A 20053-nucleotide genomic window follows, 5' to 3' on the forward strand; every position below is an offset into this window, starting at 1 on the left:
ATGTTTAGAAAGAGCTATGTGATGTTAAAGAGTTATGTTTAGTTTATTTGAATGTAGTTTTTCTTACTTTATATTTAAAGATTTATATTCAATAAATATAGTTGTACCTTTTCCATGAAGTGAATTTTTGAGTAGTAATAGATGTCTTCAATATATTATACTTAGTAAGCTGGCCTATATTTTTCAACATTGGTTATGGGCCAAGACATTTTAGAAGGGGGCCGTGAACAATTTGTATTGATATTTAGAAATATATTTTGAAGAACTTTTATGGAGAATGGCTTTGCTACCAGAAGGCTTTAACTTATTAAGTTATGATAATTGGGACAGGTGGAAAACAGACATTAAAATTTTGTTATTAGATAAAGGCTGTTGGAAATTTATTGATGGAAAAGAAGAAGAGTTGGAAGATTCAGCTACAAGAAGAGAAAAACTGGAATTTGAATTAAGAAGAGATAGATCATTTTCAACGTTGTATTACGCAGTTCAGCCAGAATTCAGACCGCTTATTCAAGATTGTTTAGATGGTAAAAAGGCTTGGGAGAAATTGGTTCAGCATTTTAAGCCAAAAACAAGAGCTAGACTCATTCAGATACTCAATGAGTTTTTTAGCATAAAGTATCAAGCTAATGAAAGTATAGGCCTTTTTATTGCTAGACTTAAAACAGCAGTGAAGAAGCTTAGTGAAGCAGGTCATGAATTAAGTCAGTTATTTCAAGGCTTCCAAGCAATAAGGCATCTACCACCTGAGTTCTCTGGTATAGTTCAGTTAATTTATCGTTGGAAGGATGAAGATTTTACGATTGATAAAATTGCCGAAGAACTGATAAGAGAAGAAAGCAGACTTATACAAGTGAAAGCTGATATTCGTCCAGAGGTTAGTGCGTTTAGCATTTCTTCTATAAGTAAAGATGAAGAAAGATATGGAGACAGAAAAAAATCTCAAAGTAAATTTGTAGAAACTAATAGAAAAGTCATTGGTCCATGTCATCACTGCCACAAGTATGGACATTTAGTTGCAAATTGTAGAGATAGATATGCCAGAAATGTAAAGTCAAAGTGGGGTAAACAGAAAAGGAATTTCAATGATCAGTCAGCTGCTTTAGTTGAGACTTATTCAACACACTCTGTGGAAGTTGGTGAAACCATGATTAAAAATGATGATAAAATATGGGTTTTGGATTCTGCTGCAACTACACATTTCTGTAAAAACAAAATGTTAATGACAAGTTATGAAGAAACAAATAATGTAAGCATGGCTTTGGCTGTTGGGGATACTTCTAGTAAGGTACTAGGAAAAGGAACTGTTGAATTTTCAGTTAAAGTAGGAGGAGAAATGAGTAATATAACTTTAACAAATGTTTTATACAACCCAAGTATTCGAAGAAACCTAATATCTATTTCACGATTAGAAGCTGCAGGAGCTAATTTTGTTGGAACGAAGGGAAAATTATGGATTTATTCAAATGATTGGCTGAAGTTATTTTATGCCACTAGAAAAGACGGATTGTACTACCTGAAGCCATACAAATATAAAACTGGAACTCCAAAAGCTGAAAATAGTGGATTTAATGTTGGCACTTGTAAATCAGGAACAGATATAGCTACATTGTGGCATAGGAGATATTGTCATATTAATTTTGACTACCTTAAGGAAACTAGCAAGAACCAGAGTGTAAGGGGATTACCTAATATAGAAAAACCAGATGAAAATTGTGACACTTGCCTCCTTGCCAAGTCCAATAGAATCTCATTTAAATCAATTCCAAGTCGTACTTCTCAACCACTTGAAGTAGTATATATGGATGTCTGTGGTCCTCTGCCCAAAACTTCAAAAGAAGGAAATAGGTATTTTTTGGCAATTATACATGATTACAGTCGTGCAGTAGTTTTATACCTTATGAGGAATAAAAGTGAAGCATTTAGGAAATTTAAGAATTATCATGCAAAGATGGAACGCTTGACTGAAAGAAAATTAAAGTGTATCAGGAGTGACAATGGCGGTGAGTTCTGCAACAACCAATTTGAACAATACTTAGAAGAGCATGGAATTTGTGCTGAGCGAACTAATTACTATACGCCAGAAGAAAATGGTGTATGTGAAAGATTTAATAGAACTGCTCTGGATGCCATTAAATCTATGTTGAGGGATAGTAACATGAATGAAGAATGGTGGGATGAAGCAGTATGTTGTTTTGTGCATACGTGGAACAGAATTTCAAGAAAAGGAAAGAAAACACCGTATGAGATGTTGTATGGAAAGAAACCACCAGTAATGTATTTTAAAGTGTTTGGATGTAAAGCTTATGTTGGTGTACCTAAACAAAAGAGAAATAAATTCCAAATGCGTGCCAAAGAAGGTATAATGTTAGGTTATGCTTTTTCAACCAAGGGTTACCGTATCTACTTACCTGAAGATCGTAAAGTGATAGAAACAAAAAATGTTAAATTCAATGAAAATGAATTTTCAGTGGAAGTCATCCTGGACCCAAGTAGAAAACCACCAAGAAGAACAAAATGGAATGAAAAAGAAGAATCAAGTGATGAAGATATTATTCATAGGCCAGAATTTGACTCAAGTTGTAGTCATGAAAACATCAAGAAGGTATCAGATTTAAACTGGTTAAGAAAAGCAACTAAACGATCAGATGGATCTAGAAATGATATTTATTATTTCATAGAAGGGTCTAAAAACCGATTTAGGTCATCAAATGACATTGAGAAATATTGCGATAGTCATGGAATTAAATTTGAAAAAGATATATTTGATTTTAGTGGTAGGAATGAATATTCTGGTAAAGTAACCAGAAATGAAGTCAGCATAGTACAAGAAGATGAAGCAAATTTAATTGAGTATAATATTCCAAAAAGCTACAAAGAAGCAGTTGAGTCAAGAAATTGTGAAAAATGGAAGAATGCAATGGAAGAGGAAATTGAAATGATGAAGAAAAGAGAAGTGTGGTCATTGGTAGAGAAACCGAAAGATACTAAAGTGATAGGTAGTAGATGGGTGTACAACCTAAAAACCGATGAATCGAATAAAATTGTGAGACATAAAGCCAGACTTGTTGCACAAGGATTTAAGCAACAACAGGGTATTGACTATTACGAAGTGTATAGTCCTGTGGTTAATTTTTCTCTCATAAGACTATGTTTTGCCATTTTTGTAGGTTTGATGAACTGGGTTCACTGTCAAGTCGATGTAAAAAGTGCATATTTATATGCAGACTTAACAGAAGAAATTTATATGGCACAACCTGAAGGTTTTATAGTGGATCCATCAAAAGTGTGTAGATTAAAAAAGGCAATATATGGATTACATCAATCAGGACGTGAGTGGTACACTGAAGTAACTAGTGTGTTATATGAATTAAAGCTTGAAAAATTAGATTGGTGCAATGGAATATTCACAGGAGATAATGTGTTGCTATTGTTATATGTAGATGATATTGTGATAATGGGAAAAAGTCAAAAGCACATAGATCTAGTTTTAAAAGAGTTGAATCAAAATTTTGAACTAAAGGTTTTGGGAGAAACTTTTAGGTATAGAATTTGAGAAAATTAATGGTCATTTAGTAATCCACCAGAAAGAATATATAGAGAATACAGTGAAGCATTTTAGCAAGTGGTACAACATACCCATAGTTTCATTGCCAATAGCTAAAGGATTAAATTTGTCAATGCAGGATTGCCCACAAACAGAAATGGAGAAAGCAGAAATGGAAAACATTCCATACCGAAGTGTTCTTGGATGTGTGTCCTTTATAGCAAGTAGGACAACACCTGAAATATCTTATGCTGTTAATATTTTATCGCAGTATCAAGAAAATCCTGGTATCAAACATTGGCAAGCTTTACTGAAATTATTAGGGTATCTGCAATATACAAAAGAAAATATGCTTGATTTGTCGAAAATCTTAGATTTGTCAATAAAGTGCTACACGGATGCAGACCATGCATCAAACAGAGATGACAGAGTGTCAATAGGAGGAACTATTGTATATGTAGGTGATATCCCTATCTTGTGGAAAACCTTTAAACAGAAAAGTGTTTCAATTTCTACCATGGAGGCTGAGTATATCTCTTTATCAGAGTCAGCCAAGGAGTTAGTGTGGTTAAAAAATGTGCTAACTGATAAGAAACTCAAATTGGACGTACCAAGCTGTGAATTGTTTTGTGATAACAGGGCTGCTATTGATTTTTCTAAATCTGAGGTTGAGAACTCTCGCAGCAAACACATTGATGTTCGTTACCATTTTGTGAGACAATATGTGAATAGCAAATTCTTTGAATTAAGATATGTTAGAACTTTGAACAATACAGCAGACTTGTTAACAAAGCCTGCGGTTAAAGAACGAATGCGATCCTTCTGTAATAAAATATACTTAAGGACTTAACTCAAGGTTACAAATAAGTGTTTAACTTTTTAGCACAGCAAAAGGAAAAAGGGGGCCGAATGTTGGGAAAATGTAAACAAATAGAAATGTAAACAGTATTTTCCTCTTGGCTGTGTCACTTCCTGTGGGAAGTTGGGTCACTTCCTAGGGGAAGTTGGGTCACTTCCTGTTATCTCAGCTAGAAGGAAGTGGGTGTTTCTGTTTTTAGTTAGTTATATCTTTGCTTTGGTTAGAGGATGTTTCTTCTCTTATGTTATGTTTAGAAAGAGCTATGTGATGTTAAAGAGTTATGTTTAGTTTATTTGAATGTAGTTTTTCTTACTTTATATTTAAAGATTTATATTCAATAAATATAGTTGTACCTTTTCCATGAAGTAAATTTTTGAGTAGTAATAGATGTCTTCAATATATTATACTTAGTAAGCTGGCCCCTATTTTTCAACACGAGCCAGTAAACATTGTCTTCTTTTTTCTTTTTCGATGTTTTCTTTTTTCACATCTTCCTTAATTTTATCAACGAATTCTTTTTTTTTTTTTTAAATGGGACAAATTTGAAAGTTTAAAATTCTCACTAAAAAAAAAAATCTAAAAAATGAACCTACACAAAGTAAAGTAAAAAGTAATACTGCCACATTTTTAATTAAGTTACCGTCTACAGGTATAATTGTGAGCCCAAATCAAAAATCCTGAAAATTTCTTGAGTGAAATCATTAATAAAGCATTTCAAAAAATTTATGTCTTTACAAATTCAAATTTTTGATATTTTCAAAACATGAAATTCTAAATAAATTATATGCAGCATAATTCAAATTAACAATTATATATAGGTTTACTTTTATGTCTTATCACATTCATTCTTACACCAGAAAAAAAAATATACACAAATGCAAGAGCTGCCAAGTATAAATTCTAGTTCTAATAATTCTAAATAAAATATACAAGACTTTATATACACAAATGTGATCAATGATTTTTCGAAACTTCTGAACCTCGGATTTTCGAAAACTCTCGGTTCGCAATCAGCGAAAAATTCGGAAATCCAAATTTTTTCCGGAGCACAATCTGTGTCTATGAATAGTACATTCAATACTGTGTTATATTTTGTTTTATTGAGCAATAAAACTAATACACTCAGAAACTTAAAAATGTGTTTAGAAATCCGTACAAATTTAGTGAAAAAAAAAACAAAAACAAATTAGTTTAAAATAACAAATGAACTATCTTAGTATTAGAAAAAATTTTACAAATAACTGGAAACTAACATAAAAGGAACTTAAATTAAAATGACAGTATAAATTTTTAATGATTTGTTTAAAGCTAATATAATTGCATACTTACCAAATGGAGCATTTTATTTATTTCAGCCTTTTTTTCTGCAAAAGCTGGAGAGGAACTTCCTAAGCAATTCTATATTTGAAATAAAATTTTTAAGATTTAAGAGTTCAGGATTTAAAAAAAAAAAAAAGAAAAAAAAAAGAAAGTTATTAAAGTTAAGCTCAGATTTCAAAAGAAATTTTTGGGAAAAAAAATTTTCGGAGTTTTACTTCTTGATTATTTTATGAAACAACTCTAAAAAAAATATGCCTCAATGCAATTCACTAGAAAAAAAAATATGAGTATTAATATTATTGGTAGACCAAAATCATCAATAAAATTGCAATAGCTTTAAAAAATAATATGCATCATTATCAATGAAAAAATTTCTATTACTCCTTCATACTATATGGTACAAGTATGCAACATGATTCACAACATATGAATACACTTACAAACTAAAATATTGAGTTCAAATAATTCTCGAAATTTCTAAAACTTGAAACTGCTTATCATTCATTTTGACAATAAAGATTCATTTGTAAACTTATGCTTTACATTTGCTGCTTATATTTTACAATTGCATTACTTTATTATTTAGGCCTCCCACACTTGTCAAAGTATATTTTTTAAACTCTTACTTTTAAAGAATAATAATTATAGTTAGAAAAAATTAAGACCTTTTGAAATAAGTTATCATCCTCTTTTAAAATTTTTAATTTAAACATTTGGACAGCTACTTTAATACTGCGTTCTTAGTCAAGAGTTGAGACAATTCAAAGAAAAAGACGAATTTTAGGAAAATTAGGGACCCTTGAATACTTTTTCTTAGTTTTTCAAAAGCGCAGTACAGTCATAGTACGGTCGCAGGGTTGCTACAGCAAAAAAGGAAGAAAAATAGTTGCTTTTAGTAGCCTCAAGAAGGAAAATAAATGCCTAAAACTATGAAAATAGTTGCCTGAACAGGAACAAAAATTTATCAAAAATAGTAGCCAAATAACTAAAATTATAGCTTAATTGTCAAATACTATGATTAAAAAAAAGTTTTGTACAAAAAAAAAAGGTATACATATTAGAAACTAGGTACCAAAATATAAGTCGAATTACAATAAAATATTTATGTTAATAGAAGGAAAAAACAATTAAAAAGAACAAAACTGCCCCCCTCAGGGAGAAAAAAATAACAAGTATTTTATTAAATCTAATGAAAATTTAAATCTTTGGCTTTCTGGACATAAATGATTGTATAAGAGTTAGGTTTCTTTTATTAACAATTTAGTTTAGTTTTTGTTCATTTGTTTCATGCTTGCAGACTACGTTGTACAAATCTAATTCCTTGAACATCCTTAGCCTAAGGACTTCTTTAAGTCTTTCATTCACTTCTTCTGACAACTTGTCAGCTGTTTCTTTCAGTGGGTGGTTTCTTCAAAATAGATCCCCTCTATATTCTTTGGCGGCACTATATACATGATAGCGAGGGGACTGAAAAGTAACGTTCATTTTTGAGAAAAAACTTCACTAAGATTAAAAAAGTCTCCCGATAGTCACCTATTCCTGAAAATAGTTGCTTTTTTAGCCTTTTCCGGCAAAAAAAGTTTCCATAGTCTTTTAGAAAGTCTTAGTAGAAATTGAAAGGGAAAATCTAATTTTGATAAATTGATGCATTAAACAGGTATAAAAACAGTCTTCCATTATAATTATAGACTTTTGTAGAAGGGATCAAATAATATTTTAGTACCTATATTTTACTTTTCACTAGCATCAGGGTTGCAAAAAACCCACCTACCCAGTAAAACCCACTCTGAAAAACCCAGTGAAACCCACCCTGAAGTGGGTTTTTCTAAGATTGATTTCTTTCTTATCCCCTGTTGTATTAAAGAGGTTTTTCTATTGAAATACACAGTCCAGTCACATTAATGTCAAAAGCCAGAATAACCACCTTTGGCAGAGCGGACCGCTGCGAGACGTGCAGGAAGAGAGTCAATTAGGCTTTTGAAAGTGTTCACTGGGATGTTGAGTCGTGCCAACTCCAGTGCCGTGGCTAGCTGCGCTAAATTACGCGGTTGAGGATCCATGGCGCGAGCAACCCGATCGAGGTGGTCCCACAGATTCTTGATTGGGTTTAAATCCGGTGAGTTTGCCGGCCAGGGGAGTACGGTAAACTCATCCTGGTGCTCTTCGAACCACGCTCATACACTGCGAGCTGTATGACACCTCGCATTGTCCTGCTGGTAGATGCCATCATTCTGAGAAAAAATCATTTGCAATTAGGGGTGGACATGGTCTGCTAGGACATATGCGCACTTGTGCTGATCCATCGTGCCTTCCACAATGATAAGTGCACCCAGTGAATGCCAGGAAAACATTCCCCGAATCATAATGCTCCCTGCTCCAGCCTCGATCCTTCCGGCAATTGTTGCAGGTTGTTAGCTTTCAGACGTTTAACGCCGTGTTCATCTGTCCGATGGAACATAAAACGTGATTTATCGTGAAAAGCCACCTGTCGCCACTCTGTGGACGTCCAGTTGCGGTACTGGCGTGCAAATTCCAGCCTTTTTCGTCAATTAACAGCAGTCAGCATAGGTGCATTAACCAAGCGTCTGCTGCGGAGGCCCATGCGCACCAACGTTCACTGAACAGTTGCTGAGGATACACTCTTGGTAGCCCCTTGGTTCATCTGGGTGGTCAGTTGATCAACAGTTGCCTGTCTATTCTCCTGAACTCATATCCGTAGCAATTCGTTCGCCTCTTGTCATCTATAGCCCGTGGTGCACCACATGTGGCACATTGGATAGTGACATTTTGCCATGCACGGTATACTTTTACCACGGTGGCACGTGAACAGTTCACAAAATTAGCCGTTTCCGAAATGTTTCCATCCTTGGCCCGAAAGCCAATAATCTTGCCCTTTTGAATGTCGGATAAATCGCTACGTTTCTGCATTACGCCAATGATTGAAATTCTTTCCGATGCCCTAGGACATCCTATATATACACTCCACTCTAATGTGCTGCCACCTGCCTTCTGTGATTGGTTATTTCACATTGACGTCGAAAGTAGGTGGTGGTCACATTAATGTGACTGGACTGAGTATATATGTAGTCTAGCCTAAAAAAATTAACTTATGGAGAAAGTTGGAGATTGGAGAGTCACCTTGCTGGCTAGATTTGACTGTATGCCCATTGATTAGTCAGTGATTCGCTTTCTATGAAAATAAAAAACTTTCCTCAAATATTTTTTAAGACTAAAATATAAATAAAAAGTAATCGTGTATAAGTTTCAAATGTGTGATGTATGTGAGTACATATATCATTTTGTATTGTGATGTCAGAAAAAAAAAACATTTTTTTCAGACTTTTGCACCAATTTATTTGTATTAATTATTAATTACCTATATGTTAAGTCAATTTATAAAATTAAACTTAATTATTAATATTAAAATAAGCTGTTTTAAAATAAGGTACTTATCCCTGCCCTCTCTTTTGAAAAAAATTCTATTAGAACATAAAAAGCCCAGAAAAGCCAAAAAGAACCCAGAAAAGCCAAAAAGAACCAAGAAAAATGCAATAAATACCAGAAAAACTCACCCGAAGTTGGGTTTTTCTAGAAAAAGAGTTTTTTGCAACCCTGACTAACATTGATTTATTTTTATGTTACTTAAATGGCATTTATATTTTATGATACTAACACAGGCAGTTTTAATTATAATTGTTTATTGATCACAAAACTGAGTTTATTTGATCAAAACACTGTAATATGCATTAAATACCATGAAAACGCAAAATTTTGCAAAAATTTTGAATTTAAGATTGAATATTACACTCCCCTTCTAATCAAATAAGCCGCTTAATTGCATAGATTTGGTTGGAACTGATGGTATTCCTTTAAGCGGGATCGACTGTATTACAGATAAAGTCATGGCAAATTCATAGCAGCCCATTAAGGAAATGGAAGAAATAAACATGCAACAAAAATTTATGTAAAACATTTATATTATAAAACAAGTGATAACATTAATTATACTTACAGGTAATACTTCTCCTAGAAGATAGAGAAAAGTGATTGCAACTTCTATTTCTTGAAATGAAAGACTTCTCCACTGGTTTAGAGTATTGGTGATTATATTTCTTGTATGCGTAAATACTAAATTTAAATCCTAAAGAATAGATACACACAAAAATAAGTCTAATTGTTATACTACAAAAGATTGAATTCACTAATAATAATACACTTTTTCAGAATAATAATCAGGGTTGATATAAAAGAAATCACATTAAACAAAAATAATTAATTGAATCATTTGAATTTTTTATTTAAATCATTAGTCCGATCATAAATAAATTTTTTTTACACTATAATTCATGAATAAATTCTTAAGGTTGTGAAATACAGTACAGAACCCGTTATCCGGAAATCAGAAAACCGGAAAACCCAAAAACCGGAACAAAATTCGATAAATTTTCCCGCCATTTTTAAAAAAAAAATTTTTTTTTCCTCATAAGATTTTAGGATTTTTCGTTCCTTTTTGAAAGATGTTTACCTTCCCATCATTTTGGAAATAATCATTAGTGTATTACTCCATCGTTTTTTCTTCTTTTTAAGATCATTTCCAAAAAAAAAATTTTTTTTAGTTGGGTTTAACATTAAAAAAACGGCTTTTTGTAACGATTCATAAAACCGGAAAAATCAGTTATCCGGAATAGCGATGGTCCCGATCGTTCCGGATAATCGGTTTCCTACTGTATTACTTTTATTAATTTTGAAGGTTTTATCCTGAGTAATAATAAAAGTATGTTTATCTGAAATAGACAAAGAAAGAGAGAAAATGTATGTAAATTAAGTTATATGTAACTTAAAAATTAAATTCTTTTATGAACTGTTATGTACTGTTTACTAAACATATTTCAATTGTACTCTTTTAGTTCTTTTCAAACATAATCTCGAGGCAGAATCACGGCGACATGGCAACATTGTTGCAGGAGTTCTTGCAGAAAGAATTTTCCTTTAGAAAGTAAAAAACTTTGGTTTTCTTTTTTGCAAAAAGTTTTGAATTTTTTTTTTCTCTAAAATTGCATTTAAAAGATGCCTTTTTCGTGCATCGGAGGGGAAAGAAATTATCGCAATTTTTCGATTCTCATCTGAGAAGAATGAAAAATAAAGAATATTGAACAAAAAATTTCCCTTCTGCAGGAATATTTGAAATATTTTTTGCTTCCACAATTATATTCGAAAGATGCCTTTTTCACGCATCAGAGGGAAAGAAATGCTCGTGATTCTTATCGAGAAAAAAATAAACTTTGGTTTTCTTTCCTTTCACGAATTTTAATTATATTTTTTTTAATGTGATGATGATTTACAAAATGCGAAAAAAGAAATAATTAGTGTGTTTTCCTCTCACAAAATTTGAGAATATCGCCCATATTAGAATAAAAAATATATTACATATTCATTTAAAAAAATACATACTATTTCATTATATCCAAACAGGGTTTTTTTCTTTGTAAATACAACGTTTCTGTTACTTATATTTAATAATAATATGTATATTAGTAATTATTAAAAGTATCTTGTAGTTAGATATTAGTACTTAAGAGAGGTTTATCGCAGAAAGTCCAAATAAATTCTGCCACAGGGATTAAATATGTACATAATATGTGTACATATATGTACATATTTATATGTGATTATATATGTACATAAATATTGAAGAAAGACTGGTCATTTAGATTGATTTAAACTTTCCAGTTTAGTTAATGGTAGGCTTACCAGCATTGCTAAGTTGTCAAAAATAACTTTAAGAGATTTTCTATACTCTTGAAACATTGCCTCTTCTTGACCCTGAAATCATACGTCATAATAATAAACTTTTTCAAAAATTTTGCTTGTAAAAGAAAGAAAAAATTGTAGCATAGTGTTTTTGCAAAACAAAAAATTAAATACATAACCAGAAATAAAGAAAAGCTAAAACAGGGTTCATAGCCAAATCTTTCGACAAATAATAAGCACTTATTAAGCACTAAAAAAATCTTTTTAAGCACTATATACATTAACAAAATGTAAAATAATTTTCAAAGACTTAAGATGATCATGAGAAAATAACTAGTTTCTGACAAAGGACTCTTTTCTAAATTATATTAGCCGTTATAAAAAGATAGAGAAATTTTTTGCTTCAATATCGGAGGGGGAAATGAAGCCTGAAATTGAGAATATCTTGCAAAATGCCGAAAATTTGCACGAGAAGGCAATAATCTCACTGAACCCAGCTCAGTAGACGCACATATGGACTTGCAAGTATTTCATCAAACATGTAAAATGATTGGTACTTTCATACGCTACGGACCGATGGTACGCCGAAATGAATTGTTAAAACATTGACAGGAGTGAAAAGCATGCATTTGCACAATATGTGGCGAAAATCCACATGGTAACGAAAAGAAAAAAATCTCATTTTTGAAAAGAGAAAATTAAGCACTTTTTAAAAACACCTCATGAAAAAAGCACTTTTAAGGGTTTTTAAATAACAAAAATCAAAAATAAGCACCTTTAAGCACTTTTTAAAAATGCTACACACCATGTAAAAAAAAATTGTCAAATGAATGAAGAGCAAGTTATTATTAATCTATATATATATATTTCTCTTATACGGCGGCAAAAAAAGCCTCATTACAACTCCCCGAATGGCAACACTAGAAAATCGACTAATGGTTGTCGCTAAAAATACCACATGCCAATTCTTGCTAAGGTGGCTCAACATATAGCGCTTTTAAAAACGGAAATAATCAGAGAGAGCATCAGCAGGTTGTTCAATTCAGCTGCTGCAATCTCATACTATTAAGCTAGGCAGAAGTGGGTAGTAGATATCTATTTTAGTATTTTGTCGAAAGCGCTTTTTTCACGAATTTATATAGACTAAACCAGTTTTTAGTCATGGACAACTTTATGTTGGTCTCTCTAGGGTTAGATCATTTGACAGCCTAACAGTAAAATTTATAATTGTGTTTAAGGAAGTTCTTAATCTTTAATAGTAATTATTTTTTTGTTATTAACAAAGCCCTTAATCTTTCTCAGTATTTGTTCGCATTTAGTATTTATTGCAAATTAATGTTTAGTTTCTGCAAGTTTTTCTTTTGTATGTCAAACTTCTAAGACTTATATTTATGTTTTTAACAAAGTTGTGAATCATTCATGGTTATTATTTTTTAAAAGCATAATGTTTTGTTTATGCAGGTTTTTCCATTGCAATTCATTTATTTCAATTTTTTATAGACTTGATTATAGCCAAAATTTTAACCTTTTTAAAGAGATATCAGTTTTAGAAATTTTATCTTAAGATTTTATACTATAGCACATTTCTAATAAGTTTAACGAATTACATGTCATTTATTTGAATTCAAATTTATTTTAATGACTTAGTATTTACTAAAAAGATGTTTTTTTTTTTAAAAAAAGTTGTTAGATGGATTTCAATGATTGTTTTGAATTCTTAGAATTTTGTGCACTTGCAATGTACCTAAGTTAGTAGCGAGCGAAGCGAGCTTGGTTTGCGAAGCAAACCATATAAGATTGTGCAGCAATTTTCGGGGGTTGGCGAGCGTTAGCGAGCAGGGGGAGCAGCCTACTAGTATTTTAAAATATCAAGAAACTTAACACAATTTAGCTGCCATCATTACTAGTTAAATGCTTATCAAATTATGTATTAAAACCTAATTGAATGTAATTTTTATATTTTATCTAATGCTCACTTAAAAAAAGAATAACGAAATGAACAATAATGAATGAAAGCATGAAGAACATATAATGTAATATTAGTACAAATAAAGCAGTACTTACCTCATAATTCATATCCATCGAAGCATCATACTTGTATTTATTAATAACAATGTATAAAATACTCTAAAAAAAAGATAATATTGATTATAAATCATCATGACACTTAATTGCTTTCTTAAAAAACAAAGAAAAAAATTTTTTGAGAAGAGTGTCATGTCAAAGGAATCCCTAAAATATACAGACTATAAATGTTGTTTCACTTTGAAAAGAAAAATGATTTCCTGATGTTTCCTGAATGGTTCCATGATGAGGAAATGTTAAATTTAAATGCAACAGTTGATGAAACTTGTAAAAAGATTGCATTGAGGAAGACCTTAAAGCCTTTGAAATAATGTGCTGCATACAACTAAACTTACAGGGGGGGAATCAAAAATGGAGAAAATTTATTGTTCTTGAAAGAAGTATTTAATATAGAATTTCCAAATATTTTAAATAAATAAATATGTTTATTCCTCTTTTTTTTGCAGCATAAAAATTTTTTGCACTAAGTACAAATTTTTTTCCCCTTCTTCTTCTGAAGCTCTACGGCCAGCTGTAGGCCATAGCTGTTCAATAGGGATTTATCCCCGCTGACTCATTTCTGTAACAGTTGACCCTAATTTCACGCAATATTTTCTTAACTGTATCAATCTGGTGTTTGATCTACGCAACTTATTTAATCAGCAAGTTGACTCATGAAGGGGAAATTAAGGTGTGGTTGGTGCTATATGGTATAATTGAAGATTGAAATGAAAACAGTATAATGAAATTGATAGTTAAAGATGAAAACTGGATCATAATTGCAATAAAACTTTTATTTAGTATTTGTAGAGCTCGAGTTACGAGATAATATTTTATCCATAATAAGGCATTCTAAGTTAAATAATAAATTTAGCATAATAATATCAATAAGGGCAGGTCATGGGAGATAAATCCCCCATGCCGATGCTGGGATTCAGACCTAAGTCATTTCACTGAGAAGGGAATGAGGGCTCAATCCCCTGAGCCACCACGGCTCTAGTAAAAATATTGGAATTTTTAAAAACATGTGAAATGCATAGCAATAACTGCCAAAAGAATTATAAAAATCTAACTCGGATTTACGATGAAATTGCCAAAAATGAAAGAGCGATTATTACTTATATGTGTGATTTGACACTCATGTCATAATAAAGTGGTAGTAAAAATAAGGGATTTTTAAAGCCACATGGTATAGAAATAAAACCCTAAGAAATCCATTTAAATCAGAAAAAGAAAGCGTGTTAAAAAGTGAAAAAAATAACAAGGAACATACAAAAAGATACATTTTTTAAAACTATGCAAAGCAATAACCACTGAAAAGAGAAACAACATAGATTTGCAACAGAATGAGTGAAAATTGAGCATGTCAAAAAAAGGACAACTCAATTTAAAAGTTTCAAAATTTTTTATTGTGTTTAGAAACACTTGACTAGTTGGCAATCTTAATTAATATAGTTTTCACAATATTTGGATTCTCAAGACATTATTTTCTTTGAGAGTACCTTTTTCATTCAAGTATTAATAACTTATTTTCCTGACCATTCACTACAGTACATAATTATTAGTTTTACAAAAGTTTTATAAAAAAAAATCTCTTCTTGTCTTTTGATTTCTTAATTCAAAATAGCATTTCTTTTACTTTTTTTTTTCATTTTTTATATCACTTTTCATTAGTTTTTAAATTAATTTAGTACTTTTCATATATATTCTAATCATTATTTGGTATTTTATGTTGTTTCCACTATTTTGCAATGAATGATTTCAAGAAGAAAAAAAGTATGATCAATTGATTACATAATGAGGAAGTGTTTTATCAAGAGGATTTATATATAGTATCACTAATTGGTCAACAATTTAGAAAATATTGCGTAAGAGATCTGAAGGTTTTCCTTCCAATAAAGAAATCTCTTCCTTTAAAAATGAAATCATTTTTTTAAATACATCCCATTTATAGTGATCCCATTTATAGTGATTTATAGTGTTAAATCCCATTTATACTTCTGTAGAACATTATTTGTTTGTGGATAGAGTGAACCAAAAACTCTTTTGTAATTATTTTGAGACTTCAAAATAAATATCGATTTTTAAAACCAGCATTCAAAGAAGTATTCTAGACAAGTCAAAGCCGATGAATTTTTGCTAAGCGATTACTTTTATAGGCTCAAATGGATGGTTAAACAGGTTTAAAAAAACGAAATAACATAAATTCAGAATCGGGAAATGTTTCCATATCTCATGTTGAGGATTGCTCATCAGCTAAAGATTACTAATTTTTTTTTTTTTTTTTTTGTCCACAAGAAGAAGAATAAAAAATAAAATTTAACACATTTTTGCTACTGCGTATTATTTTTCAATCATTTTTGTATTTCCTTTCATGGGTCATTTATTTAAAAATGTGTAATGAAAGGGGGGGAGTTTATAACTATTACTTAAAACTGTTTGCGGAACGGTTATAGTGAAGTCCCGGTTATAATGAACCAAAGGGGTTTGACTGAATCAATGACAAGTTTCTCACTTCAACGTTGGGTGAATCATGGAGGCCATAGACACCCGCACTGACTTTATTTTTAAGGAATTGTAAATACTCTCTGGTAAACTCTATGACACCTTGAGAGACTTCATCGTCATCATTGCTCAGAAATTTCAGCAACAGTTCAACTTTGTCATGAACTGCATTAGCAGCAACAGCCATACCAGATGCATCTTTAGCTTTTTGTAATCTAAAAACAAATAAAAACTAAAAGAATGCAGAAAAAATATATGTATATCATAAAAGTCTGCAATAAAAACAATTTACAATAGCAAACGCAGTTGTAACAAGCAAGTCATCTCATAAACAAATACACATACTTAATGTTAAAATAAAAGACTATGTCTTTTTTATTTTGAAAAACAATTGTGATATAAAATACACATCTAAAGTAGATTGCTTTTACCTACCAGTGGCGTTGTATGTTTAGAGGGGTTATGCCTTCTGACATATATATATATACTGTCAGACAAATAAATGCTAAAAGGGTTTTTTTCTATTTTTTGATTGACTAAATAACATAAAAGTAAAAGGTTCGATCTTCGTAAGTCGTTTAAGATGACTATCTCAAGCATTCAACTTACGTCAGTAATGTCATGGTCTGCGGGGATCGGCCAGTTTCCCTTCATTTGCTGTGGGTCATTCTAGCGCGGATCGTGACCTGTTTAAAAAAAGTATTTAAGCTTCTGTTGAAGCATTATTGTATTGTATTCATTCTGTTACTTGTTTGTCACTCTGTTTGTGAGAGTATGTTTACCAGTGTAATATGCTTTTAAAATAAATTTATTGGCATAAAAATTTCGTTTTCTTATTTGTTTTGTTGAGATACAGATACAATGATATTCTGCGACAATCTCGGATGTCATATCTACCTGCCAACTCGTAAGGTAACTGAAAAAGATTTTATTAAGCCGTAGTAAGCGAACAAGTTGGGAAGATTTTTTAATAATTAAACTGAACATTGAAGAGCTAGCATTGAAATATTGAGAAGAGCTAAGTAAGCTCACAAATAAATCATATTTACATATTTTTTAATTATCGATTTGTCGAGGTAGGTTGAAATGTTTTTTGAAACTTTAAATTGAAGATTTAATACGTCAAACTGCATGTTGTCAAACATTATAATGTGGCTACTACTAAGAAGTTCTTTTCTCGGCGGCTGACAAGTTTGCTGCTATATATATATGTGTGTGTGTATTCTAAATGTTCTAATTAGGAAAAAAATGCATAATGAAAATTTTTTAATGTCTACATCTTACTTAATGAACCGAATAGCTCATTTATTAAGTAATGTATAATTTCGGAGGGGGTTTTGTCCCCCAATCCCTCCCTATGAAGATGCTGAACATATTCTTCTTCACTGTAGTCTGTATGCGAGTGCCCGAATGAATTTAAAGACTGATTTGAGACGTCTTTCAATTTGTTGGCCACCAGTCTTATCAGAACTGGTCAAAAGTATTGAAAGTCTTGCCGCCTTGCGGAATTTTGTTTTTAATGTAAATTTGTAAATTTTTCTCCTTTTGTTTTCTACTTACAACTGTAGGCCTCATGCTATACTTTGTGGTGCATGAGGAGTTTTAAGTCGTTTAAATAAAAATAAAAATTAAAAAAAAAATAAAAAAATCCCTCCCTATAACTACGCAACTGACTGCAGGCTTTGTACTACATGACAGCCAGGAATTTCTAAGATAGAATAGTTTGATTTTCATAATCACAACAAGCAAGAAGAAAATGAATACTTTTTGACAAGATCGATAAATAGATTCAACAAAAGAAAAATTCTTTTGAAGCACAAAGTAGAGTTTCTAAAAATGGCACTTTTTTTTTGTTTAAAAACCCAGTGTGGGGAGAGGAGTTATCGACAATGTCATCTATCAAAAGGTACCCCATCATAGAATCGAGTTAACATGTCTTACTTTTCTCAGAATTTATTACCCATTTATTACTTAATAAAAATTGTAAGAAGGAAATGCTGTTTGTTTTATGCTTTCTCAGGGAGGCAAAAAATAAGAACCTTTTAAGTACTTTTGAAGAACTTTTGGTAAATTGAGTATTTATAAGCATTAAAGCAAATTACCAATTAAAGTTTGAAGAATAAATTTAATTTAAACATAATTAATTACAAATAAATACAGAAAGTTAAAAATGAAATTAGGATTATTGTACAGCCATGCATCACCGACCGTGCCACGAGCTAAAATGTGGATATCGTCGGTTGCTTGTAGAAAAACTGGTTTTACGTGACTCCTGCAAGTTGAAGTAAAAGTTCTTTTTTTTTGCATCACCAAGTAAAGGTGAGATTACAGGGCCAGGGCAGCGCCGCAGTACTCCCCCTCCAGCAAATACTACAAGTATTTGGGATTAAATCGAACTCTCCGGCCAGATCGTGTCGTTTTCTGCGAAGGCCAGTATCAATAAGCAAATTAAGGTTACTTTTTTGATCGGCCAATAAAATACGATTAATGTGGCGATCGGTATAGCCTTCGTGCGATCGCCTGTTTAGTTTTCCGAGTAGTTGCATGGAGAATTACATTTTTTAGCGCGATTACCAAAATTTGTATGATAAAAACAATATCTGTTTTCAGGTTCTTTATATTTTCTGCGAGCTCTAGAATTGCTGCGATGTTGAGAATTCTTTCTTTCTCTGTTCGGGTTTCGAGACTGTCTCACATAAGAAATGAGTTCGCTTACTTGTTTAGTGAGCTGAGCGACTTGCAATTCGAGTGCAGACGTTTATCAGCGGCGACAGTGTTTACGTGTTGATACGAGGTGAGATCATTGATTTTGTCAGCAACTGAAGCTAGCTGGTCTAATTCATCATTGAGGGCTGCCAAAATAGTTTGTACGTTGTTAGGGAGTCTACCAAGCCACAAAGATTTTAAGAGAGGAGTGCCCACATTATCACCTGCGAGTGCTCTCATTCGTGTTAATAATTGGGAAGGTCGCTGGTCACCCAATTCCAGCCCTTGAAGAAGGGTCCGAATTTTTTATTCCTCACTCTCGGAATGCAGCTCAATTAATCGTTTTTTGATAGCTTCGTATTTCTCAGTGTTAGGAGGTTTTAAAACAATATCGCTAATCGAACTTAAAACATCTGAGTCGACAGCTGCAAGTACGTAATTAAACTTTGTATCATCGGTGGAAATTTTAGCCAAAGTGAATTGTGCTTCTAGCCGGACAAACCACAAGGCGGGATTTGATTTCCAAAACGGAGGTGGTTTGACTGCCACGTGAGCAATTTGATTTTCGTCTAGAGTTTCGTTAGGCATTGCGGAATGTTTAAACAAATTAAAAGAAAATTCTCAAATAAGTCGTGAATTTAGTTAACAAATTTGATTATGGATTATTATTAAAAATAATGTAAATATTGATGAACGCGAACATTGCTATAACAAAAATGCCATGTTTAGTGAGAAGTAAAAATAACTATTAAATTAGACGGTAATAAGAAATATAAAAAAAAGCCACACAAGAAAATAAAAGTTACCGCATGATACTCCTAGTGGAAACCAATTTAAAAATAAACTTACTGAAATTGTTGAAACGCCATATCCTGAGTTGATGTTGAACGCGTGTTCGAAAAAAGGGTCACCAATTTGGTAAATTCAGTATTTATAAGCATTAAAGCAAATTACCAATTAAAGTTTGAAGAATAAATTTAATTTAAACATAATTAATTACAAATAAATACAGAAAGTTAAAAATGAAATTAGGATTATTGTAAAGCCATGCATCACCGACCGTGCCACGAGCTAAAATGTGGATATCGTCGGTTGCTTGTAGAAAAACTGGTTTTACGTGACTCCTGCAAGTTGAAGTAAAAGTTCTTTTTTTTGCATCACCAAGTAAAGGTGAGATTACAGGGCCAGGGATTACCGCCGCAAACTCAAATATTTTTTAAGCACTATACCTCCACGAAGACGAATTTCTCCCAATACTTGATCCAAGAGTTCTCTTGTCTTCTGGATTGGGTTCAAAATGA

The 20053-nt window shown here is 31.8% G+C and overlaps 1 protein-coding gene and 1 pseudogene across 9 annotated transcripts in view; both read right to left on the reverse strand.

The window, feature by feature from the left end:
* Positions 1 to 20053, reverse strand: part of LOC107443002 (exportin-T) — a 116636-nt gene that overhangs the window by 37084 nt on the left and 59499 nt on the right. For all 9 annotated transcript variants that reach the window (XR_011636312.2, XM_087152600.1, XM_016056725.4 and 6 more), the window contains exons 10-14: positions 16057 to 16261; positions 13542 to 13604; positions 11478 to 11549; positions 9739 to 9867; positions 5736 to 5804 (exon numbers count right to left, since the gene is read on the reverse strand). Coding sequence is in view for 8 of the 9 variants with exons in the window: in XM_087152600.1 (XP_087008726.1) it covers positions 5736 to 5804; positions 9739 to 9867; positions 11478 to 11549; positions 13542 to 13604; positions 16057 to 16261 (538 nt within the window). In the remaining variant the exon portion in view is untranslated. The remainder of the gene's footprint in view (positions 1 to 5735; positions 5805 to 9738; positions 9868 to 11477; positions 11550 to 13541; positions 13605 to 16056; positions 16262 to 20053) is intronic.
* LOC139425107 (uncharacterized) lies at positions 18482 to 19476 on the reverse strand (annotated as a pseudogene).

This window comes from Parasteatoda tepidariorum, chromosome 1, assembly GCF_982258835.1.
Source record: "Parasteatoda tepidariorum strain Cologne lab strain chromosome 1, Ptep-v5.0, whole genome shotgun sequence".
Classification (NCBI taxonomy): Eukaryota; Metazoa; Arthropoda; class Arachnida; order Araneae; family Theridiidae; genus Parasteatoda; species Parasteatoda tepidariorum.